The sequence below is a fragment of the Aspergillus nomiae genome, assembly GCF_001204775.2.
Source record: "Aspergillus nomiae NRRL 13137 chromosome Unknown contig00066, whole genome shotgun sequence".
Lineage (NCBI taxonomy): Eukaryota > Fungi > Ascomycota > Eurotiomycetes > Eurotiales > Aspergillaceae > Aspergillus > Aspergillus nomiae.
In genome coordinates, this window is record NW_015378121.1 from 85,574 (window position 1) to 106,245 (window position 20,672).

The 20,672-nt window shown below is 48.8% G+C and overlaps 9 protein-coding genes across 9 annotated transcripts; 5 read left to right on the plus strand and 4 right to left on the minus strand.

Annotated features, from left to right (window-relative positions):
- Nucleotides 1-145: 145 nt before the first annotated feature.
- ANOM_003416 (uncharacterized protein) lies at nt 146-895 on the plus strand (the record flags this gene model as incomplete). The annotated part of the gene is made up of 1 exon (XM_015548673.1): nt 146-895. The coding sequence occupies one exon, from the start codon at nt 146-148 to the stop codon at nt 893-895; it is 750 nt and encodes a 249-aa protein (XP_015408842.1).
- Nucleotides 896-1,534: 639 nt separating this feature from the next.
- ANOM_003417 (putative short-chain dehydrogenase/oxidoreductase) lies at nt 1,535-2,412 on the plus strand (the record flags this gene model as incomplete). Its single annotated transcript, XM_015548674.1, has 2 exons — nt 1,535-1,732; nt 1,804-2,412. 2 exons carry the CDS (start codon nt 1,535-1,537, stop codon nt 2,410-2,412), a joined length of 807 nt encoding a protein of 268 aa, XP_015408841.1.
- A 78-nt stretch (nt 2,413-2,490) lies between these two features.
- On the minus strand, nt 2,491-3,516 carry ANOM_003418 (Zn(II)2Cys6 transcription factor domain-containing protein; the record flags this gene model as incomplete). Its single annotated transcript, XM_015548675.1, has 1 exon — nt 2,491-3,516. The coding sequence occupies one exon, from the start codon at nt 3,514-3,516 to the stop codon at nt 2,491-2,493; it is 1,026 nt and encodes a 341-aa protein (XP_015408844.1).
- A 1,081-nt stretch (nt 3,517-4,597) lies between these two features.
- On the plus strand, nt 4,598-6,260 carry ANOM_003419 (cytochrome P450; the record flags this gene model as incomplete). The annotated part of the gene is made up of 6 exons (XM_015548676.1): nt 4,598-4,911; nt 4,959-4,989; nt 5,038-5,178; nt 5,224-5,353; nt 5,401-6,031; nt 6,080-6,260. The coding sequence occupies 6 exons, from the start codon at nt 4,598-4,600 to the stop codon at nt 6,258-6,260; spliced, it is 1,428 nt and encodes a 475-aa protein (XP_015408843.1).
- Nucleotides 6,261-6,680: 420 nt separating this feature from the next.
- ANOM_003420 (uncharacterized protein) lies at nt 6,681-7,503 on the plus strand (the record flags this gene model as incomplete). Its single annotated transcript, XM_015548677.1, has 4 exons — nt 6,681-6,800; nt 6,862-6,886; nt 6,937-7,263; nt 7,310-7,503. 4 exons carry the CDS (start codon nt 6,681-6,683, stop codon nt 7,501-7,503), a joined length of 666 nt encoding a protein of 221 aa, XP_015408817.1.
- Nucleotides 7,504-7,562: 59 nt separating this feature from the next.
- Nucleotides 7,563-8,700, minus strand: ANOM_003421 (NAD(P)-dependent alcohol dehydrogenase; the record flags this gene model as incomplete). Its single annotated transcript, XM_015548678.1, has 2 exons — nt 7,563-8,471; nt 8,524-8,700. 2 exons carry the CDS (start codon nt 8,698-8,700, stop codon nt 7,563-7,565), a joined length of 1,086 nt encoding a protein of 361 aa, XP_015408818.1.
- Nucleotides 8,701-11,418: 2,718 nt separating this feature from the next.
- ANOM_003422 (sterol desaturase family protein) lies at nt 11,419-12,409 on the minus strand (the record flags this gene model as incomplete). The annotated part of the gene is made up of 3 exons (XM_015548679.1): nt 11,419-11,477; nt 11,536-12,210; nt 12,262-12,409. 3 exons carry the CDS (start codon nt 12,407-12,409, stop codon nt 11,419-11,421), a joined length of 882 nt encoding a protein of 293 aa, XP_015408819.1.
- Nucleotides 12,410-12,729: 320 nt separating this feature from the next.
- ANOM_003423 (uncharacterized protein) lies at nt 12,730-13,349 on the minus strand (the record flags this gene model as incomplete). Its single annotated transcript, XM_015548680.1, has 2 exons — nt 12,730-13,168; nt 13,225-13,349. 2 exons carry the CDS (start codon nt 13,347-13,349, stop codon nt 12,730-12,732), a joined length of 564 nt encoding a protein of 187 aa, XP_015408820.1.
- A 2,588-nt stretch (nt 13,350-15,937) lies between these two features.
- ANOM_003424 (monooxygenase) lies at nt 15,938-18,062 on the plus strand (the record flags this gene model as incomplete). The annotated part of the gene is made up of 6 exons (XM_015548681.1): nt 15,938-16,163; nt 16,231-16,310; nt 16,357-16,643; nt 16,695-17,012; nt 17,059-17,201; nt 17,248-18,062. 6 exons carry the CDS (start codon nt 15,938-15,940, stop codon nt 18,060-18,062), a joined length of 1,869 nt encoding a protein of 622 aa, XP_015408816.1.
- Between the last annotated feature and the right edge of the window lie 2,610 nt (nt 18,063-20,672).

Consider the following 20,672-nt stretch of genomic DNA (forward strand, 5'->3'; position numbering starts at 1 on the left):
ATTACGGCCCCCAAGTGGGCCAAGTCGTGCTGACGCGTCATGATGCATGATCAGTCTCTACACTCTATCATCCCATCTGAACCAACGATATAAAACCACAGTACAGTCCCAACTACAATCCAATTCTATAACCATCTCGCCCACCATGCCTCTCCAGGAAAAACTAATCCCCACCCCGGGAACACCCCCAAACGTCCACAAGGACGCCTTGAGAGTCTTCCAAGCCCTCCAAGAAGGCGGCATAGCCATAGTCCCGACGGAAGTAGGCTACGGATTAATCGCCTCCTCCAGCGAAGCCATCACTCGCGCCTTTCACGCCAAAAAGCGGCGTCCCGGACACACACAAGGCATAATCGGCAACTACGATGTCCACCGAGCGCTGCATATTCTCCCAGCGGAGAGATTCGAGATGACCAAAACCCTAACGCACGATCTAGATATGTCGCTCGGGGTTATTGCGCCGTACAGACCCGACCATCCGCTGCTGCAAGGCATGTCGGCCGAGACGTTGGAAAAGACGACTAAGGATGGGAACATGGCTATTCATGTGGGTGGGGGGTCGCTTCTGCTGGAGGTTGTGAGATTGCATTATGAGGTGGGAAAGGTGGTTGTAGGCTCGAGTGCGAATGTGACCGGCGGTGGACAGAAGTTTCGTGTGCAGGATATTGAGGAGGAGATCTTGGAGGCGGCGGATATTGTGGTCGATTATGGGTTGCAGCGGTATCATATTTATGGGAGGGCGAGTATTCTATACGATTTCGGCGAGATGAGGGTTGTGAGGATGGGGGCTTGTTATGAGTTGTTTAGGGAGAGGATGAGGAGGTTTTGGGGGGTTGAGTTGGAGGAGGATCCTGTTTATCCGTGTGAGAAGGGGGAGTACATAGGTGCTGAGTAGTGGTTTCTTCTATAACGAAGTGCTACGTGTGATTTCTCTGTATATGACGTAGATTCTGCTATGTCCGGACATCTCTCCTTGGGATCTCTTTTGGGACTACTTCTCTAGAGTCTAGACAGATGTAAGCCCAAGCCGTACTATGCTGCAACTCAGCTAATAACATGGGACTCTGTAGTAGGTACTAAGTCCCTCTTCCTCTATAAGCATATGTATGAGTTCAGGGACTTGCTAGCGCTATCACTAAATGATGGAGACTGCACGATCATGTCCCAAACAAGTACCTAGATGGGGAGATCATGCTTGTTGCGCTAATCTCAGAACACTATGTTTCTAGAATGTTCTACGCACAGCTTGACAGACCTAGGATCATGGATTTAGGGCGAGGCACTAATGTTCTAAGTCCGTTCCTGACAAATTGATCGCAATTGTAGCATTTGCCATAGATCGCCCAATCCGGCCTAGTCTCCGCACACGTGGTGGGCCATGAGAAAACGCCCAAAGAGGTTTAGTCTCCGCTAGATGTGGCGATGGCATCAGGTTCAGAGTACATGGATTTGGATATAAAAGGAGGTAACGCTGTTGACCGTTGTGAGATGTAGTTGTGATATTCATCGTCGGTTTCTATAACTTCTTGCCAACATGTCTTTCCCTTACACCAAAGTCCTCGTGATCGGTGCCACCTCAGGCATTGGTAAGGCACTGGCTACCAAGCTTGTGCAAAATGATACCCAAGTGATCATTGCTGGCAGGAGAAAGGAGAACTTGGAAGAGTTCGTCAGGGAGAATGGAAGTGAGAAGGTCAAATATAAGGTGTTTGACGTGATGAACCTTGAAGCAGTGAGTGCCCGGACTCATCTATCCTGCCCGCAGCCTGCATCCATGAAGAGCTCAACTAACCCATCCCAAAGATCCCCAAGTTTGCATCAGAAGTAGTTTCCGAGAACCCTGACCTTGACTGTGTCTTCGTCAACTCCGGAATCCAGCGGCCGTTCGATTTCGCAAACCCCGAGAGCGTCGATCTGGACGTTTTTGACCAAGAGCTGATCACGAACTACACCTCGGCAGTCCGTCTTACCAAGGAGTTCCTCCCACACCTGCAAAAACAACCAACCCAGACTGCCATTGCATTCACCACGTCACAAATGGCTCTCGTGCCGATGATGCGCTGTCCGAATTACGGTGCTTCAAAGGCTGCACTGCACCATTTCATCCTCGCCCTACGCACGCAACTGCAGGACGGCCCTGGAAATGTGAAGGTGCTGGAGATATACCCCCCAGCTGTGCAGACCGAGTTGCATGACCCTAAGCACCAGCCGGACCTGAAAGACGGCCATCTCATTGGCATGCCGCTGCAGGAATTCATCGACGAAGTGTGGGCCAAGCTAACCCAGGGCGAGGATCAAATCCCGGTCGGATCCGCTAAGGATATCTTCGAAGCTTTCGAGATCAAGAGGCAGCAGATATATCAGCAGATGACGGAGATGCTGAGAGGTTTGCTCAAGCAATTCTTGCGATGAGCGTTGGACCTGTTGGAGGTGAATCACATAGATAGAGAATCCAGAGTAACTGAATTTCATTTCCGTGAGCTTTAACTCTCAGTAGGCCCTGTAGCCTGTAGCAGGCGGATAAGGAACGTTGGACACAGCTTTGCCTTTACAGGCAGCCAAGATCAGAGCACTGAAAGGTGAGATACCGTGGACTGCACCCGACTCTAGCATGGTCGAATACTGTTGCAACGAAACCATGTGTTCCAAAGATACGGGTGTTGCGTCATCCCAGGCCGCATGATCTGTATCCCACAAGGTAGTGCGAACATCGAAAGGCAGCGAGTCGACAAACGGAGTGCGGACGGAGTAGTTTCTCTTCAGCAACGAATATACACTGCGCAACATGAACGCGACAATGATCGTCCGCCGAACGCTCTCTGCGAAGAGCCATGCTTCCCGTGGACTCATAGTATGGGAGAGTTGAGCAGGAGCTTTCTGCCAAAGACGCCGCCCAACATTAGACAACATACTACTGATAGTTTCCGAATAGGGGCCAAGATCTGTTTTTTCATCGAGGATGAGAATGCACTGTAGGATCAGTAGTGATTGGATGCATGCGAGAAGCTCTTGGAAGCTAGCTGAACGACCAGACTTGCGAAGGAGTTCTGCACAGTGTTGCTGTAACAGAGGAGTAAGGGACGTAGAGTTGTCCCCTTGAGAATGGAGTCTGCAGAGAGTCCGGACATTTTGAAACACGATTGAAGCCTCGGAACTCTGATAAAGGTCCGGATGGATAAAGTCCGTCTTCATATTCTCCGCGAATTCAGTAGGAAAACTTCGCATTCCGGCTATAAGGAAGGAAATGATTTCCCGATCGTATCCTTTCATAATTACCAACGGTAGCGGCCGGTGGATCGGCAGATCGGACACGGATGATGCACGGCGTACAACACGCAACGTGGCACTGGAGGGATCGGGCCCAGCTGGCAGTGGTATATTAATGTATTCGCAGTCGACGCGCCGAGCCTGGCACCGACTACATCGCGGCCAGAGTTGGTCGCAACGGCGCTTGCCTCGGATGCAGGCTTGGCATGATCTGCGCAGGGTAACACGCTTAGGGGCGTTAGACGACATCCGATTTTGTCTAGATTAAGGTATGCGGGGGAACTAGGGATAGTGCTGCCCTAAAGCGTCTGCCAGCTGCTGAGTATGTGCATAAATCTTGGTTTCGAGGACAATTCATTGAGAAGCTCAGGAGACTCCGACTTTCGCACGCGCCATACTCCACAGCTTAATAATGTACTATGGCGAATCACACGCTCCCCCGCTCATGCAAGTCTCCACCGTGGTTCCATCCCCGATACCCAAGCGAGTTGCCAACGTTGTCCCACTTTGTATCTATCTGGGCATGTGTTACGAGAGTTGGGGTATCTCTAGCATAGAGAAGAATGGTTGTTAAGCGCGCCAATTAGAAAAGTATCTTCGACAAACGTGGAGAGGTTTTATCATAGTACCCTTGGCTCTCGCTTCGTTGGTATATATTTTGACATATATCGAAGCGAGGGGCAGTTCATACTGTTTCTCATTCACAACGACCAACGCCAGATCTGCTATAGTGCTTTTCCGATTTTATAGAAACAAGAGATCCCAGGAAGGACCTTAACATGTGCTTGACTGTCGAAAGCGTGGTAGTTTGTTCGAAGGCAGTCGAAGACTCCACACTGTATGACCGCTACTCAGGCTGCCATGGCAAACAGAGTGTAACAATGCATTATATGAAACAACAGATGAAAAAGGACTACTAGTCCCTCCTCCCCACACCTAGTGAAAGAAATAGAGTCCGCTTGTGGGGTCCGGATATCGCCTCGTGTATGATGTCGCAGCAGATCCCAAGTCAAACGCATCTGTTACTAAAAGAAACTCTATTGCCGAGATGCAATTGCTTATCGGTCGAAAGGATCCGATAAAAGCATCCCCGCACGATAACGCACGCCTATCATTGAGGGACCAATGCAGATACAGATAAAGGATTGGACCGTCCCTCAATTTCTTGGAGTTATCTCTTCAAACTTCCCTTTTTGGATGGCACAGGGTTGTTGTATCATGTTCCCCGTATCGCTAATCTGTATATATACTCCCCGCGAGAAATAGAGAAATAGAGCAGTATTCCAGGACATTATTCCTGTCAAGGTTCATGGGAATTCATTGATTCAACATGTTGTTATTGTGGTTATCTAGTGTCTTGCTTGTTGGACTATATCTCTTCAAGCGCCTTTCATCTCCACTTGCCAAAGTCCCCGGCCCGTGGTATACGAACTTCACCAGCTTCTGCCTGAAGTACCAAGAGTTCACAGCGAATAGACGGCTTTTCGTTCACCATCTACACAAGAAATATGGCCCTGTAGTCCGCCTTGCACCGAACGAAGTCTCGTTTGTTAGTCTAAATGCTATTCGAGAGATCTACGCATCCGGCGGCAGTGGCTATGATAAGACGGAATACTATGATTTATTCCGACAATATGGGATTAAGTATGACATTGCCCCGCAATAGAATGAAAACAAGCTGACAAGTAAAGAACCATGTTCTCAACACTCGAGAAGCAAGGGGTGAGTTTATTCATCTGAATGAAGGCAATCACAATTAACGAAGAGCAGCACAGCCATAGAAAGCGGGAATTGGCCGATAGATACGCCATGTCGAACGTCGTACGCGAGAAGCATGTGTCCGCCATTAAGGAGCGAGCTGAGACCTTTGTAGCGAGATGTGCTGCCATCGAAGGAAGTGTGAACATCTACGTGGGTACCATGGCTACTTATAGTAACTTCGGCTGACAGTTCTAGTCTCTCTTGCACTGCTACGCGATTGATGGGGTAACGAACTTTATGTTTAGCCCTGGTGGCCTGAAGTCCTTGGATAACCCTAAGGACTATGAGATGATGGAGGAGTTGACATATCATCAAAGTCTGCAGAGTATGTGAATCGTCAACTCACACTATAAACGAAGCTAACTGCAACAGAAAATCTCCTACACTATTACCTGCCCGCATTAGTTCCATATCTCCCATCCTGTCTCATCCCCCGCCCTGCCCCCAAAGCAAATGCCTACGCGTTACAGATGGCGGGGCAACAGCGCCCAGATGAGCACAGCTTAGTCGCACGTCTCACGCGTAAAGGCTCGCCGCTGAGCCACATGCAAGTGGCCGCGGAATGCAAAGACCATATGGCTGCAGGTATCGACACCACTGGTGATGGTCTTTGCTTTCTGATGTGGGAGCTCTCTCAGCCACATAACATGCACTTTCAAGATCGCCTTCACAAGGAACTGGTATCAGCATCCGATGATACACCTCTGGATAAACTGCCATATCTAGATGCTGTCATAAAGGAAGCCTTGAGATGCACACCGCCAATTCCGATGTCTTTTCCACGGTACGTCCCATCCGGTGGCAGGACTATCGATGAGTACTTCATCCCAGAAAATACTATTGTCAGCTGTCAGCCATATACGGTACACCGTTTCAACGAAGAAGTGTTCCCCGAGCCGGATCGTTTCAATCCGGATCGATGGTTGGAAGAAGAGGGCTTCAACGACCGGAATCGCTTGTTCTTCGCGTTTGGGACGGGTGGTAGAGGATGTACTGGAAGGAAGTAGGTAAACTCACTCCTCAAAAACTGCTCCTATACTGACGCATGTAGCCTTGCAACGGTGGAAATGAGAGTTCTTCTCCGAGAGCTGTATTCTCAGTTTCGGTCGTCGGTTGCACCGGATATGACTGCGTGTATGGATCTCGATGATCAGATCATCTCCGCTCGACCAAAGGATCAAGTTTGTAAGCTCATCTTCACTGCTAGGGGCAAGGATGTGGATAGCGCATAGGCTGTACTGTGAATGATTCGCGTATGATGGGATGCCCGTATGATGTTAAGCAATGCTCAAGGCCAATCTTTGGAGCAACTCATAGGACTCATAGTGGAATATAAGCATAGGTTGTTCTCAGAACAACAGTATATCTCTTTTTAGACTGTGAGAATCTTATGGAAGTCACAAGAATGGGGGTGCCTATTCAACCACTACCAGGTTTACTAGATTTATGTTACGGAATAGGAATGAATTTGGCAATAAACAGTACTTGTAAACGACGGACTTACTGGCCAATCAAGATCCTGCCCACCGGATGCGGGGTATTTAAAATAAATAAGTAGTGAGAAGGACCATCGGAACCCATCTCGAGACAAACCCCCCCCTATCCCTGCTCTCCTAGCCACGCTCGAACACTCCCAGACCCTAATTCAAACCATGGCATCCAACACTGCAAATCCACCCACTGAGAGCCGCCTCTCAACACGCATCTCCATCCGATGGCTCCCTGAACCCGCCTCCGAAACGACTGACACTATCGTCATGTCCGTGAAGTTGGTATGTGGACCTTCGCGTAGACAAGAAATCTGGCGACATTGACTGGGCAATTGCCGGTCAGCGGGTTACGGATAGTAGTGACCCTCGTAAGTTGCATTTGTACATCTCCGGACTGCACACATACTGACAATATCAGGCCGCGTGCAGTTTACCCATGAAATTGACTCGCACAACTCTTTTGACGACGTTGACTGTGGCACCTTTACTACATTGCCGAACGGTGACGACCTTGAGACTGGATCTATGGCTCGTCCAGATGTGCCAGGGGCTCCGGTGACGGAATATGAGGAGGTGTGGCGGGAGTTGACATTCAAGGAGGGCCCCGAAGGATCAGGGCAGGGTGCTTCATGGGTTTTGGAATCGAAGCATGATATTAAGGTTGGGGAAGGCGAGGAGGTGGAGGTTTCGCGGACATTTTTTGGCGAGGATCTGGGGCTCATATTTGGCGGTGCGACAGAAGCAGGTATATGCGCGCCTGCCGGGTTCTACAGATGCAGTCGTGAAGGCAGGGAAGGGGGTTAGTGCTAGGAGAGAAGAATGGGATGCAAGCACTGGGTGGTCGGCCAAATATGTTCTTGGTCTGGAGGGGGACAGTTTGCCCTCCGCTAAGGACATCGAGGCCAACGAACAACTGCGCACACGCGGGGGAACAATTCTAGTTAACGGTGAGCCATATACGGTTCGATCATATGAATTTGCGTAGTGCGCTGTGCTGAATTACTCTATATTCTATGTACAATGTCTATTTATGCATGGATTAATTTACTGCTCGTTCACAAGCACGTAACGGTACCTGGCCTTGCCAGCGTCCATGTCCACGATGGCCCTGTTGGCATCCTTCATGGGTACCTCCTGAACCCATGACCTGACGTTCTTCTCAGCAGCCAACTCAAGCATCTCCCGGATCTCACTGGGGCTTCCGATCAGGGATCCTCCAAACTTAATGCGCTTGACGATCAGGGCGAAGGCGGGGATGGTGAGGGCACCGTCTTCGGGAGCACCCAACTGCACGAAGTTGCCACTGGGCTTGAGCATGGTGATATAGTCCATGATGGGCATCTTAGAGGAGGAGACGGTAGAAACGATCAAGTCCAAGCTGCGGGAGTTGTTCTTGGCCCAGTCCTCGTCTTCATCTGTGGCGATATAGGCATCGGCGCCGAGCTTGAGAGCATCCTCCTTCTTGTTGGCCTTGCGAGAAATGGCAACCACCTTATCGGCACCCAGGGCCTTGGCAAACATGATACCGAAGTGGCCAAGACCACCAACACCAATAATACCGACCTTCTTTCCGGGGCCGCAGCCGTTGTGACGAAGGGGCGAGTATGTGGTGATACCACCGCAAAGCATAGGAGCAGCCATGGCGGAGGGGATGGCATCGGGAATCTTGATCACGAAGCGAGAAGGAGAGCGGTGGTAGAGAGCATATCCACCATAGGACTTGTCGCCGTTCCAGTGCTTGGAGTTGTAGGTACCGCCCATCAAGTTGGGGCAATACTGCTCAAGGCCCGAGGCACATTCTTCACAGTCACCCTTGCGGCCCTGGCAGGAATCGTTCTGCGCACCAACACCGACGCGGTCGCCAACCTTGATGTTTCCTTCGGCCTGGGAGCCAACTCTGACTGCAACTCCGAGAATTTCGTGACCGACACAGCAGGGGTACATCGTAGGACCCTAGGTATTGTTAGTAGCTGTGGCAAATAGTCCTCAAGCAAGCGAAACATACCCATCCACTGCGCAAAGTGTGCAAATCTGAACCACAGATACCGGAGTGTGTAATGCGAATATCAATATCGGTCTCTTCCCAAGCTTTGGGCTGGAACTCCTGCCAGACCATGTTGCCCTCCGCGGCCTTGGGGTCAAGGCCCATCCAGCCTTCGAACTTGTAGTCGGTAGCGGCCATTGTATGCGAATTAAGGTTTAGCTTTTTCGGGTGTTCTATCGTTTGTAGAGGCTTGATCGAATCTGGGGTGTTGATTCCTCGAAGGTCCTCCTGCGATTTATACAGAACAGATTGCCAGTGGCGGATGGTCTCGGCAGTTCTCCGGAGCAGACAATTTCGAGAAAATGATTAGAAGAGCTTAGAAATTGATTTTTGGGATGATCCACAATATTGAGGACTAAGTCCATTATCTCCGCGATGACAGTGGAGCTCCACCCGTCCCATGGTTTTTGAAGCAATCGTGAGATGGAAATTTTGCAGCTTGGCAGGGATGGAAAGGGGACCAAACCAATAGTCGATGACACGACCTCGGAATTTAGGATTCTGCTTAAGCCTTGTGTATTCATGAACCAAAGGCGAAAGCTAATGTGGAAGCTGCACGCGATTATGACAATGATGTCCTCCCTTGGTGGTTGAAACGGTTGGTGGTGGGTCTATATCCACTGTGTGGAGCCTCAACCACAAAGTTTTAAAAACCCCAAGAGTATAATTGGTTACCAGAGCTGAAATCCCGTCTTCAGGTTTCTATTTCGGCTTCTAGTTCGGCACCTTTGGGTTCTAAGTTCTATCTCCGAACCTCTTCTGCGTGTTGCTTATGCTGCTCCACTTGGAATTAATGATTACAAGATGCTTAAAGCCAGGGCACCCAATCCAATTTCAAATAAGGTCGGAGACTTCTGGAAAAGTCGGCCTAATATTCATACCAACGGCAGTCTCCGAAAGTAAAAATGGCTACCATGTTGGAGACAACCCCATGCTTGATGAACTCATAATCAATGAAATACAGTGATATGGATGCTATATCTGTTATTATTCGATGTTTCTCAGTCCCAAAGCTAAATAGACAAATACCACGGCTGCTCTCAGGACAGAAAAAGAGTTCTCATCCTGTTCTTACAGGCCCTAGATGCCGCCACATTTTGGCGACACGCACAGACCAAGGGCGGCAGAGGGAGAAACTTAAAAATTGGTGCAGACCACATCGAGCACAAGGGGTGATGGAGCGGGTAGCTGATGCAATACACGATAACCAGGCTAGTTATGTGACGTATCTGCGATAAAAGTTTGTGACTGGCGGTGTGACTTAGTCTCTCAATTCCTCACTGCCTAACGGCGTGTTGCGACTTGACGTGTCTGGTAGGAGGTGTTTCTGAAAATCTAGCTTCTCTACGCGAGGAACACAGTTGAGCCACCGAGACTATCATCAACCTTTGTGCCTTGCGGGGTTTGATGGAACCAGCTTTGTACTTTGCATATACAAGCCGGTTAAGATCGTACAGTGGCTGAATACCTTATGCTTGTGAAACCTGACCCCTGGCGTTGATAAACGCAATGCCAGTTCTGTATAGTGACGAATTTGTCGCATGGGGTTTACAGAAATGGGCAGTTGCAGAAGCTACATTTAATTAGAATTATGGCGAGAATCTTTGAATTGGCAGAGGGAGCACGCATGCTAACCAGGTTAAAGATTCTCGTAAAGATGACATCTCTCTCAGAGTCTATCTACAATCTGTTAGCCAGATGTCGCAAGATTGTCTTCCACTTATCTGCTGTTGTTTATCGCCCTAGATCGTAAGGTAGGGTACCATTGACAGGGACATGTCATTTCACCAGACTGTATAGAGCTGTACCACGGCTTACGGAGCTCGCGATATATAAAACTATGTCAAAGGCAGATGAGATAAACGAATAGCTCCACAGAATCCACAAATGCGAGCGGATGAGCTTGTTTCTACATAGAAATATAAAGACTCCACCAGCCCCCACAAGGGATTTTTGGGACCTGTCATCAGCTTTTACATCATTGGCTATTATCAACCAGACAGCTGCTGATATCTGCTCTTGACATGAATCCCTGCATCGGTACAACCGCTACCAGTAGATAGAAGTGACGTGACAGTTCACATCCATTCAAAGTGGGAAATTCTAAGTTTTCGATCGTTTAATGTTCCTGTGGGTGATTCTTCGATCAACTTTCCAGAATCTAGGTAAGCAGCATCCTAGTTACCGAGGACATCATGAACTTAAACTTGATATCTATATAACGATGCCTGTCGTGCTGCAGCCAACTCTAGACGTAAGTTTGATATTGAGGAAAATGCCAGTATGGTAAAAGTGACCGAGAACAATCAATCTGCTGATGTCAAGTGTGAATTTACCTGCATCTGAACATCTGTTTGGTACTTACTTCGAGACCAATGTCTTTGCGCTAGAGATGACCCATGATAACCGCCCGACATGTGTGGCGTCAACATATGGTCGACATCGATCATGAATTGTGTCCCTGCTTGTAGAAAAGTTTTAGTAGCGGGCAGAGGGAATTTCTCGCGAATTATCTATTTCACTGGGTATTTCTTTTCAATTCGGGATAGCCGGTGTTTGCTTGAATCCCGAACGATGGCGGGTGAGATATCCGACTTCTCGGGCGAGACGGGATTATATCTTTCTTTTATTGCTGGTTTCTTTTAGGCTTTTACGATATATACATTATTTTTGAAAGGTAGGCAATGTATCGTAGGCATATTATTCATCTTAATTATCTCATATATTAGTACGCATTCTAATCATACTGTAAAAAGAAGGCCACAACTGTACATGCAGCCCCATTAAAAAAAATAATAGAGTTCAAAAAGAGTAAAAAGGAAAAGAGCTTTTCTCTCCCTCTCTCCAACATGGAAGCTAATCACGGCGTCTATGCTCACGCCCATTCTTGGGGCCAGCAACAGTACCCATCAAGACTGTCGTAGGTCAGTCCCTGTAAACCAAATCCCGGAAAGAGACCAAAGAAAAACTTACTATCCCAATAGCGGAACGAGCTAGAGTAGTTACCCACAAAGTAACGGTGATGATCATCATGCCAGTCAGCTCCACCCCAGAATGGGATGACCCGTCTCAAGCTCCAGGGGAAATCATATCCCGAGTGCGAGTCGATAGCCTGTACTTGGCGCAGACCCATCCATATCAACACAGTGATCAGATGCACGTTTTCTGTGAAGTAGCCGAGAACGAGAGGGGGTGCGATCGTGCCAAGACCGAGCAGGAGGGTTTCCCAGGGACTGGCGTATTCAGCCGTGAGACCGAAAGGAGTCGCGTATTGGTGATGGATACGGTGGATGGAGCGGTAGAGGGGGCCCCAGTGGAAGGCACGGTGCAACCAGTAGTGGTAGGTATCTTCAACAATGAAGAAGAGAGCGAGTTGGGCGGCTACTGATTTGAGGTTTGGGAAGGGGGAGGTATATTTGAGGCCGCAGAGGTCCATCATGGGGTGGAAGAGGACAATGAGTGGCAGTTCGACGATGAAGTGGATGGCGAGGATATATTTCGTGCAGTTCCATTGGGTCGATACTGAGGGCGGTGCCTTATGATCTTGTATCCTCCATCGGTTGAAGGTACCAGGCATTGCGTCCGCGATGATCCATGGGAGGCAGCGGCCGAAGTAAATGAGTTCATGGGCAATGAACGTGATAATTCCTGCGCGGCTTAGCGGTTACCCCAGGGACAGTACAAACATATAGAGCTTACCCGTGGCCAGGATATCGTTGTTCCAGTAGGAGTAGTAAGCCTCCCAGAGGTTTTCCAAGCTGGATAAGTTGGGGTTTTGATGAGCTAGCTTGATGAGGTCCGCATATGAAGCCATCTGGGGAAGGGCGGTAGAATTGAGGGACTCCATACTGCGATAATTCTGGACTGGTTGATTTAGAAGTTCCAATCACCGCTAAGATGATTTTCATGAATTATATAACCTTTTGCCATTGGGTTGGAAGGAAGCCAAGGCGAGTGGATATTCCGAATGGTCTGACGGGACACACCACTCGGATCCGCGGACAATTTAATCATATGATCAGGCAACCCTAATAAAAAATTTCCTAATTCTATAGTACCATTTCCCTAATCAAATCCAGAACAACTTTAGTAAATACATTATAGGTTCAGAACCATCTCCCCCTGACACGAGTGGAATATACAATGTCTGACATCGACGATGCTACCTCAAAGTTGCAATGCCGCGACTCCCAGCGTCAACCCGACCGCAACGGAAAGTTGAACACCGACGTGCCCGGCCGCACTGTCCTCACCCGATCCAGTTCCTGAGGCAGAGGCAGCAGTGCCTGTGCTGGTGCCAGTCGAACCGCTGCTGCTGCTGCCGCTTGATGTCGAGGCTCCCGTCTCAGCAGGACCGTCACAGTGCCAATGGTCGCCGTGAGGCTCACAACCAACCGACTCGGTTGGACTGGGAATAGTTGGAGTCGCGGTGGTATCGGCCTCATCCGTGTGGGAATGGGTGCCCGTAGTAGTGACCTCTGCGGTGGTCGAGGCGGGGCCGTCGCAATGCCAGTGGTCGCCGTGCGGCTCGCAGCCTACAGATTCGGTTGGGCTAGGAACGGCTGGGGTGACAGTCTCTGATGTCGATGCTGGCCCCTCGCAGTGCCTGGATCTACATTAGATGTCGGTGCTTTGACATTCATGACGAGGGCAGAAACATACCAGTGGTCCCCGTGTGGCTCACACCCGACAGATGCAGTGGGGGACGGACCCGGATCCTGGCTAGTACTGTCCTGGGCCAAGGTGACTGAGGCCAAGGCGAACAGAGCGAGGATTGAGAATCTCATGGTTCTTGCAATTATGTTGAGATTTAGTCCAAGCTTATGTGCGTGCTGCGATTTTGAGTGACAGGATGAGAGGGAACAACATGGGAAATCGGATTGGCTTTATACCTCCACCCCAGTAGCGGCCTTCCCAGGTAATGCCTGCTCTTTCCTTGTCTCGATCGTCTAGTCAGAATTAGCCGACACAAATCAACAGTCCACGGGCTGTATCAAAATCTAGCGTGCCAAGAGCAGTGGGATACTTGGCGTCTCCAAGGTTCTCATCGCGCTCGCCAGACCCTGGATCCGTTGGCATTGTCAACTGTTTGAGAATAAACCTGTGGCATATGAGAAATGCCTGTATCTTGTCGTCTTGCCAACTCCACATGTGGGATTGCTTAGCCATCACAAGCTGGATTTCAAATGCACTGGCACGTCATGAATGCCACACAAAGATGGCATTCTGCAGATGAGTTCAAGATGCCAAGTCCTTTTTTGCCCCATGCCAAGGATGCTTGAGAACCTTGGGAGTGACAAAGGAAGCAACCTTTTAACCTCGATACGAAACGATTTGTTCCTTCATTGCCGTGGCGGAGGGTCCCTTGCAATGGAAATTACACGACCCGCCATTAACGGCCAACGCTGGACTTGATTTGTTCATGAAGGGTACGCCGGCGAGTCATTAAACCGGAGTGCATCCAACAAGCGCGGCGAGGAAATTAAAGAGGGTTCCTGTCTCTCATGACAAGAAAAGCTGTTCACCCAAACCTTCCCGAGATCGGTCCATCCCGACCATATCTCTTCTAGGATATTTGACAGACACCCACTCCTAATATCGTCCGTCGGACAATGACTACCCTGGTAGAGCGAATAATGTGAAATGTAACCCAGCAGAATATCGCACGGCAAGCCTTAACGCAGTCTATCATATGTCCCGCTGGGGCTGTACTAGCTGCTAACAGTGCCATTTTACCCAACTCGGTATGTGAGTCGATTAGATTGTTGTAACCTGTGATATGAATTTGTCGAGCACTCCGCTCAGTATCGATGTCTAGCTAGTCGAGCTGGCAGACAGTGACCTATCCACAGAGAGCCAACGCTGCATGGCTCGTGTATAAACCAAGATATGTCGAGGTCGCTCGGTTCTCTTGTATAAGTTTGCGTCTGTGAGTAGGTTTCAACTTGAGTTAGACGGCCTATGCTAGACAATTCTTTTGCCCGTGGGATAGCAATACGACCGGCCCCAAAGATCCGTGTGTCTTCAACAAAGCAGTCGGGAAGCCTCTCGTGGTCTACGTTTCAGGAATCCTCTACATGCTGGCTATCTCTGGTGACGATATCAACGATCGTGAATAACACAATAAGTTCCCAGAGAATTGTTGAAGAGCTGCTTAAGTTCATTGCAGCCAAGACCGCGCAGGTGCATATATTCGACCGTAGAACAAAAATGCCGTAGATTTACATACAACGGATCAAATGAAGCAACGTTGTCTTGTTTCGGCCATGATCAATGAACTTGATATGCCTTAGGACAACTGAGATCTCTTCAATGATCGGTTTAGCCGTTATATTACCTTTTGCGGGTCCAGCATCTACGGTCCCCTCCTGACTTCGCTGAGATAGGTTGAGCGGGTCCTTTTAAAGTATAAGAAACCTCATACTCTTGTTCAGATCTTTGTGAGGGGGATATAGTGGTGCAAACCATGTTATAATATTGATCACGAAGGGATGGGTGGTAAATTCCAAGGCTGCCTCCGTGAGCTACCTAGGTAGCACCCATTATGCCTCTTGTAGCCGTCCCATATATATTCCTACATCTCCAGTTATTTGGGATTGAAAAACTCTCCCTCACCTCTTATCACTCTTCTTGCGTCGCCGTTCTGTTACTCCACATCCTGTCCAACAGCGCCCCAGTTTCTCCACTCAATTCATCCCACGGGTTGACCCCTGTATATGTGTGTTATCTGCGTTGCTGGGCGGGTCCCCTACCCTCCAAGCCCCACTACAGCTGATCTAACCTCAACAGTTTGCGTGAACGCCGATATGGTGGTCACCATGTGGTTGGAAAGTCCCGAGGGCAGCCTTTGGTACTCGAGTGTGTTACAGTAGCGATTTATCTCACCACCACTCAGTACCATGAATCTGTCTATTTCATGTTCTTCCTCGGTCGGCTACTCCGGCAAGGGCCAATGCACAGCGCAGATCACCCCCAAGAGACTCACGCGGCTGCCGACGGAATTAGTATATCCGGATGCTCAGAAGCGCGAATTACTTATGGAAAGCAGTACATATTCCTTCTAAACAGATATTTACTAGAAGTACTAGTACTGCAGAATTGTTGGTCCGCAGATAGGTTTAGTATTGTACCGGCTACATGGAATTCGTTGTCATAGAGGTAACCATCGCAACGTCCCGCGAATGCTACGTGTCCCACAGGACCCCGCAGGACAAGTATGCAAGTGTCATAATGTTTTTGACAGGGGTGCAGGAAAGGTGGCGGCCCGAGTAATTGTTAACATTATAAGAACCATGTGTAACCGCTCCTTGCAGTCTCCTCTTTGCGTGTCGTGCGGTCGCAACCTCGCATCACTACAGCATTCTCTACCTAGGCCATGGAGATTGAGGATTGGGAAACCACAGATGTAGTCATTTGTGGCTGTGGCCCAACCGGGGCCATGCTCTCGGCTTATTTGGGCCAGATGTCGGTTCCTAATGTGGTGCTGGAGCGAGAAGCTGATATCACCACAGATCCTCGTGGAATCGCCCTGGATGAGGACGGCATTCGCTTTCTCCAGGGGGTCGGTATATATGATTCGATCTTTAGTGAGATCGGCAGTTGTCAGTACCACCACTGACTTTTCTTGTCCTATGCAATTGAATTTCACATCATTGACTTGTGAAATAGGTATGGGTAGGTTCAACTTTATCGGCGGAACAGAGCCAGTCTTGAAGAAAAGCCCGTTTCTCGCTTTGAATTATAGCACGGTGAGTCTACTAAACTTTCGTTAATAGCAGGTGTTGATTGTAGTAGACGGCTGGGGGAACAGGCCATATAGGTTTTATCTCTCACAAACAACCTATACTCGAAAAGAACTTACGAAAGGCCATGTCAGAAAGCGCATATTGCGTTCTGAGGTCAGAATCAACAGTGTATGAGTTGTGTGAAGATAAGGATTGGACCTACTGCAAGTATCGAGATGCGCAAGGGACTGAACGGAGGATTCGCGCGCGATTTTTTGTCGGCGCGGATGGCAAGACAGGCTTCACACGGAAACAGTACCTGGAGCTAAAAGGTGTACATATGGAGAAGGTTACTGAGTATGTGGTGCATTTTAACACTGCTGATCGCCTCGCTGACACTATGATCAGGGAATTTTACGAGGAGACTTGGGTAGCGTTAAACTGGCAAATCACGTTGCCCACACCTGAGTCACACCCAGAGTTTCCCTTGTGGACGTTGGGATATACTCCAGAACAAGTGTATGACCTTTTCTTTCCGTATGAGTTCCGTTTTCTTTGCAATCCTAATCGCCCCGCCGTATGCGGACGATTCGGCCTTCAAAGAGACCGACTCTGGAGATTCGAATTTGTCGTTCGCCCAGGAGAGGACGGATACGAGATGGCGAAACCTGAATCGATAAGAAAGATTGTCTTTCCTTATGTGACACATCGGGGATGTCAATATAAGTAAGTCAGTCCAGGCCCCATACCTTGTCCCCTACTTATATCGTAGTCTCCCACATGATGTACAATTCCCTGAAGACTGTATACATGTTATCCGATCCCGCCCGTTTACCTTTTCCGCACGCAGCTGCAATGCCTGGGCGAAGGACCGTGTTATCCTTTGTGGTGATGCTGCGCATGTGTTCCCTCCTTGTAAGTTCCCTGTCGGTCGATAGCATGGCGAAGCTGACCTTTCCAGTTGGAGGACAAGGGATTGCGTCTGGATTTCGCGATGCTGCTTCTCTAGCATGGCGACTAGCTCTGCTATGTCACCATCATCCAACTACCCCCAGATTCCACGAACAAGTCCTGGCTGCATGGTACCAGGAGCGAAAGCAACAACTGGAGAAGTCTCTGGCTACGACAATCGAGAACGGGAAATTTGTGTGTGAAGCCAACTCCAGCAAAATTTTCATACGGGACTGGTATCTTTGGCTAGCTCAGTTATTTCCTAGCTGGAAACGCCATCTCCAACTGGGGCGACGGAAGGACGGGATGATCCGATATGTACACTCTGACGGGATGCCTTTTATGCCGGATCTCAACGGTGGCTTGAACCTGCCTCAAGTCTTCTGCAAGGATATGACGGGAAATGTGCTTTTCACCGACGATGTCATCTTCCACTCTAAGCAGAAGAGTATCTTCCGGCTATTCGTTTATCTACGTAATGATGAGGAGCTAGCGCACACTCGGGCAGTTCTGAGGGAAGTAGAGGAGCTTTCACAAAGCGAATTCGCTGCCGACCAAGTTCCCTTTGTCATTGAGGATATCACAAAGCGCGGAGCTGGCGATGACAAAATTGTGTTTCAGATCGCCAGCGCTGAAGAGTTTGCCCGGTCACCGCTCTGTAAGGGCCGCCCCGAGCCTACCTATTATGAACCATTCCTCATTCGCACGGAGGTGCGCGCAAAGTACATCATCGTGCGTCCCGATCGCGTTGTGTTTGCAGCATGTGAGGATGAGCAGAGTTTGAAGACAGCTATTGGTTGTATGAAGGACATCTTGCGTTGCTAGTTCGTATTTATGAACTGCGTAGGTAAGATTACGGCTTCTTTCACATCATAACCCAGATGCTATGGAGCCAAGCATGACTGTATCTTCAACTGTATAGAGCCCTACTGTAGTGTTCTCCCATAAACTCCGTGCGTCGGTGTTTCAGCGCATGCGTGTTCGATTACGAGTCTTGGCGCTGGCTTCTTGTTCCTTCCAATCGTATCAAAGTAGGATTGTAAGACATCATGACTAAGTTGTAGCATCGTCCTATCTCGGATTTATCCAGGAGACATGAAACAGTGTCAGGCTGTAAGACCGAGGTCTGTCTAGACAAAATAGTGAAACATGCTACCAACATAGCCGTTACCTAGAAACACAGATTGGTTCCATCCTCATTCATCTCGTGTTCGTGTTACCCTGATGTCTAACCGATCGGTTACCTGCAGATTGGGAAATTGTGTCATAGCACTCCTGTTTAGCATTGGGCAAGGTGCTGTTCTTAGGATAGTGCTCAGGCTGTGGTTCTCGACCTGAATACGATATATCTCAGCTGTGCATAAAGAGAAGATTTCGTAATTTGTGCAACATCAAACGGAGATTCACTCAAAGAGGTTCCCAAAGATGAGCACACAGCTGGCCTTTCTAGCTGGGCCCCGTTTCAGAGCAACCCCCTAATGTGGCGATGCCCCTGATAATAATGCCTGTAGATCGATCGGAGGTTCTCAGCGCTAGCCTCGTATCACCGGAATATTCTACGTAGCATCATCGGCTCAACTTGCTTAGACCAACTATTAAATCCAGAAAGAGGTCTCGGGGTAGTGACCGGCTATCCCGAAACATCCACAGTCTGTGAGGCCCCGAGACAGGAATGACAGCTGAACGGATCATTGTGTGGGTGATTCTTCTTCCCCATCTCATTTTGAAGTCTCTAACAGAAACTATTGGTAGTCTTTGTGTCGCTAATGCATGTGTGGTCATGAGTAGGTCCTTAGGTTGCCAGTAACCTAAGTACAGTGTCAGGCTACTGTTGGAATCCTTCGTATGTACATAGTTCTGGAATGAAATCTGTAAGACAGTGTCACCTTGAAAATGGTAGGATTAAAGATATTCTCCACGAGAATAGAATCAACCATCTTGTTGCAGGTACTAATATCTTGAGACCAGCAAAAAGTATATTTGCTGCTTGGTGTTACCGTCTAGGATAATATACTTCACGTTGACCAGAACATGGAGAACCCTGAAGGAGACATGAGCGACCCTTGTCTTTATACCGCCGCAACCACTCATAGTTTTATGGGTAGCGTCAAGGATGTGACACACTGCATGATTAACCACGATGAAGCGTGGGTGAATTCGAGACACATCGAGGGCAAACCCGAGTGTTGGCAAACTGCATCTGGTACTGGGCCTGAACAAAGTGAGGCACAGATTCCGACTATTCATACAGAGGTCGGGGACAGCTTTTCTTTCTCTACCACCCCACATCCTGGCTACACGCATAACGTGGTACAGTGCAACATAAACACTACTGGGCCTTCTGATGTGCAAAACTCTGCCTTACTGGGGTGAGTATTCATAATATGACCTAGATAGTTATGGCGGGTATGCTCACACGCACTACAGATATCCCACGGCCTATTCGGCCCCAGACATTGTCCACCATGTCGACAATAATGCTAACGAGAGCCCGTTTGCCTTGGGACCATATCCATACGGCCTTCCCATGAATATGTTTACAAGATAATCCCCAACGTCAATTGGAGGGTTTCAATCGCCAACCTCCCAGGAGTATCTCGACTTTCGACCAATGCTATACCGCTCGGATAAACTGTTAGAAACGTATGAGAAGGTGTCATGTACGTTGTTTACGCTGCACCGCAAGAGGACGATTCTCGGGGAATCTGCCGCATGCGTCTATACGATTGACGGCCTTTTCCAATGTGTTTCCACGTTGTGTGACCTATTGGAAACAACCGTCCCTGCTGCGAATGTTCTAATCGATAGAGCTGGCTACATCACAAACAACGGGATCTTTAAGCTAGGTCTTATGGGGATATCGATTGCCTTGGAAATATACGAAAACCTGCTGCATAACTACCAAAGAGTCAGCCGTCCAGAGGATTTGAGTGGTGAAAAGACATCTCACGATGTAGTTCAACTCAGCATCGCGTCCGATGCTATGGAACTAGCAAACATTATTTTGCGATGCACGTTTATGGACATCCACTTGAGACGGTTGCGAACCACTCTTGAAGCTGCCAGCCTGGAGTTGAACCTTGACCCGAGTTTATCTGCTCAGATTGAGGAGACAAAGGCCATGTTGGATGCATTTCTATGTACACTCCAAAAGCATGTTATATATCCGTGACAGCAATGGTGGATGGGGCCTGTGGATTCCAAGGCGCTGATCGGGGTGTTTCCAAAAGCTTTGTCCCTCTATCATCTTCCTGTTTTCTGAAATCTGCTTCTCTTTACACCAACTCTACTTCGCTCCCCAATATCTCACTCAATCAATCAAGTGGTTCACTTCGTGCACTGCCACACGGTCGTAGGTAGCCTTGGATTCCAGGGGCCATGCATGAACTGCTAGCACACCATTGTACACAATTATGGTCAACGAAATAATAAAAC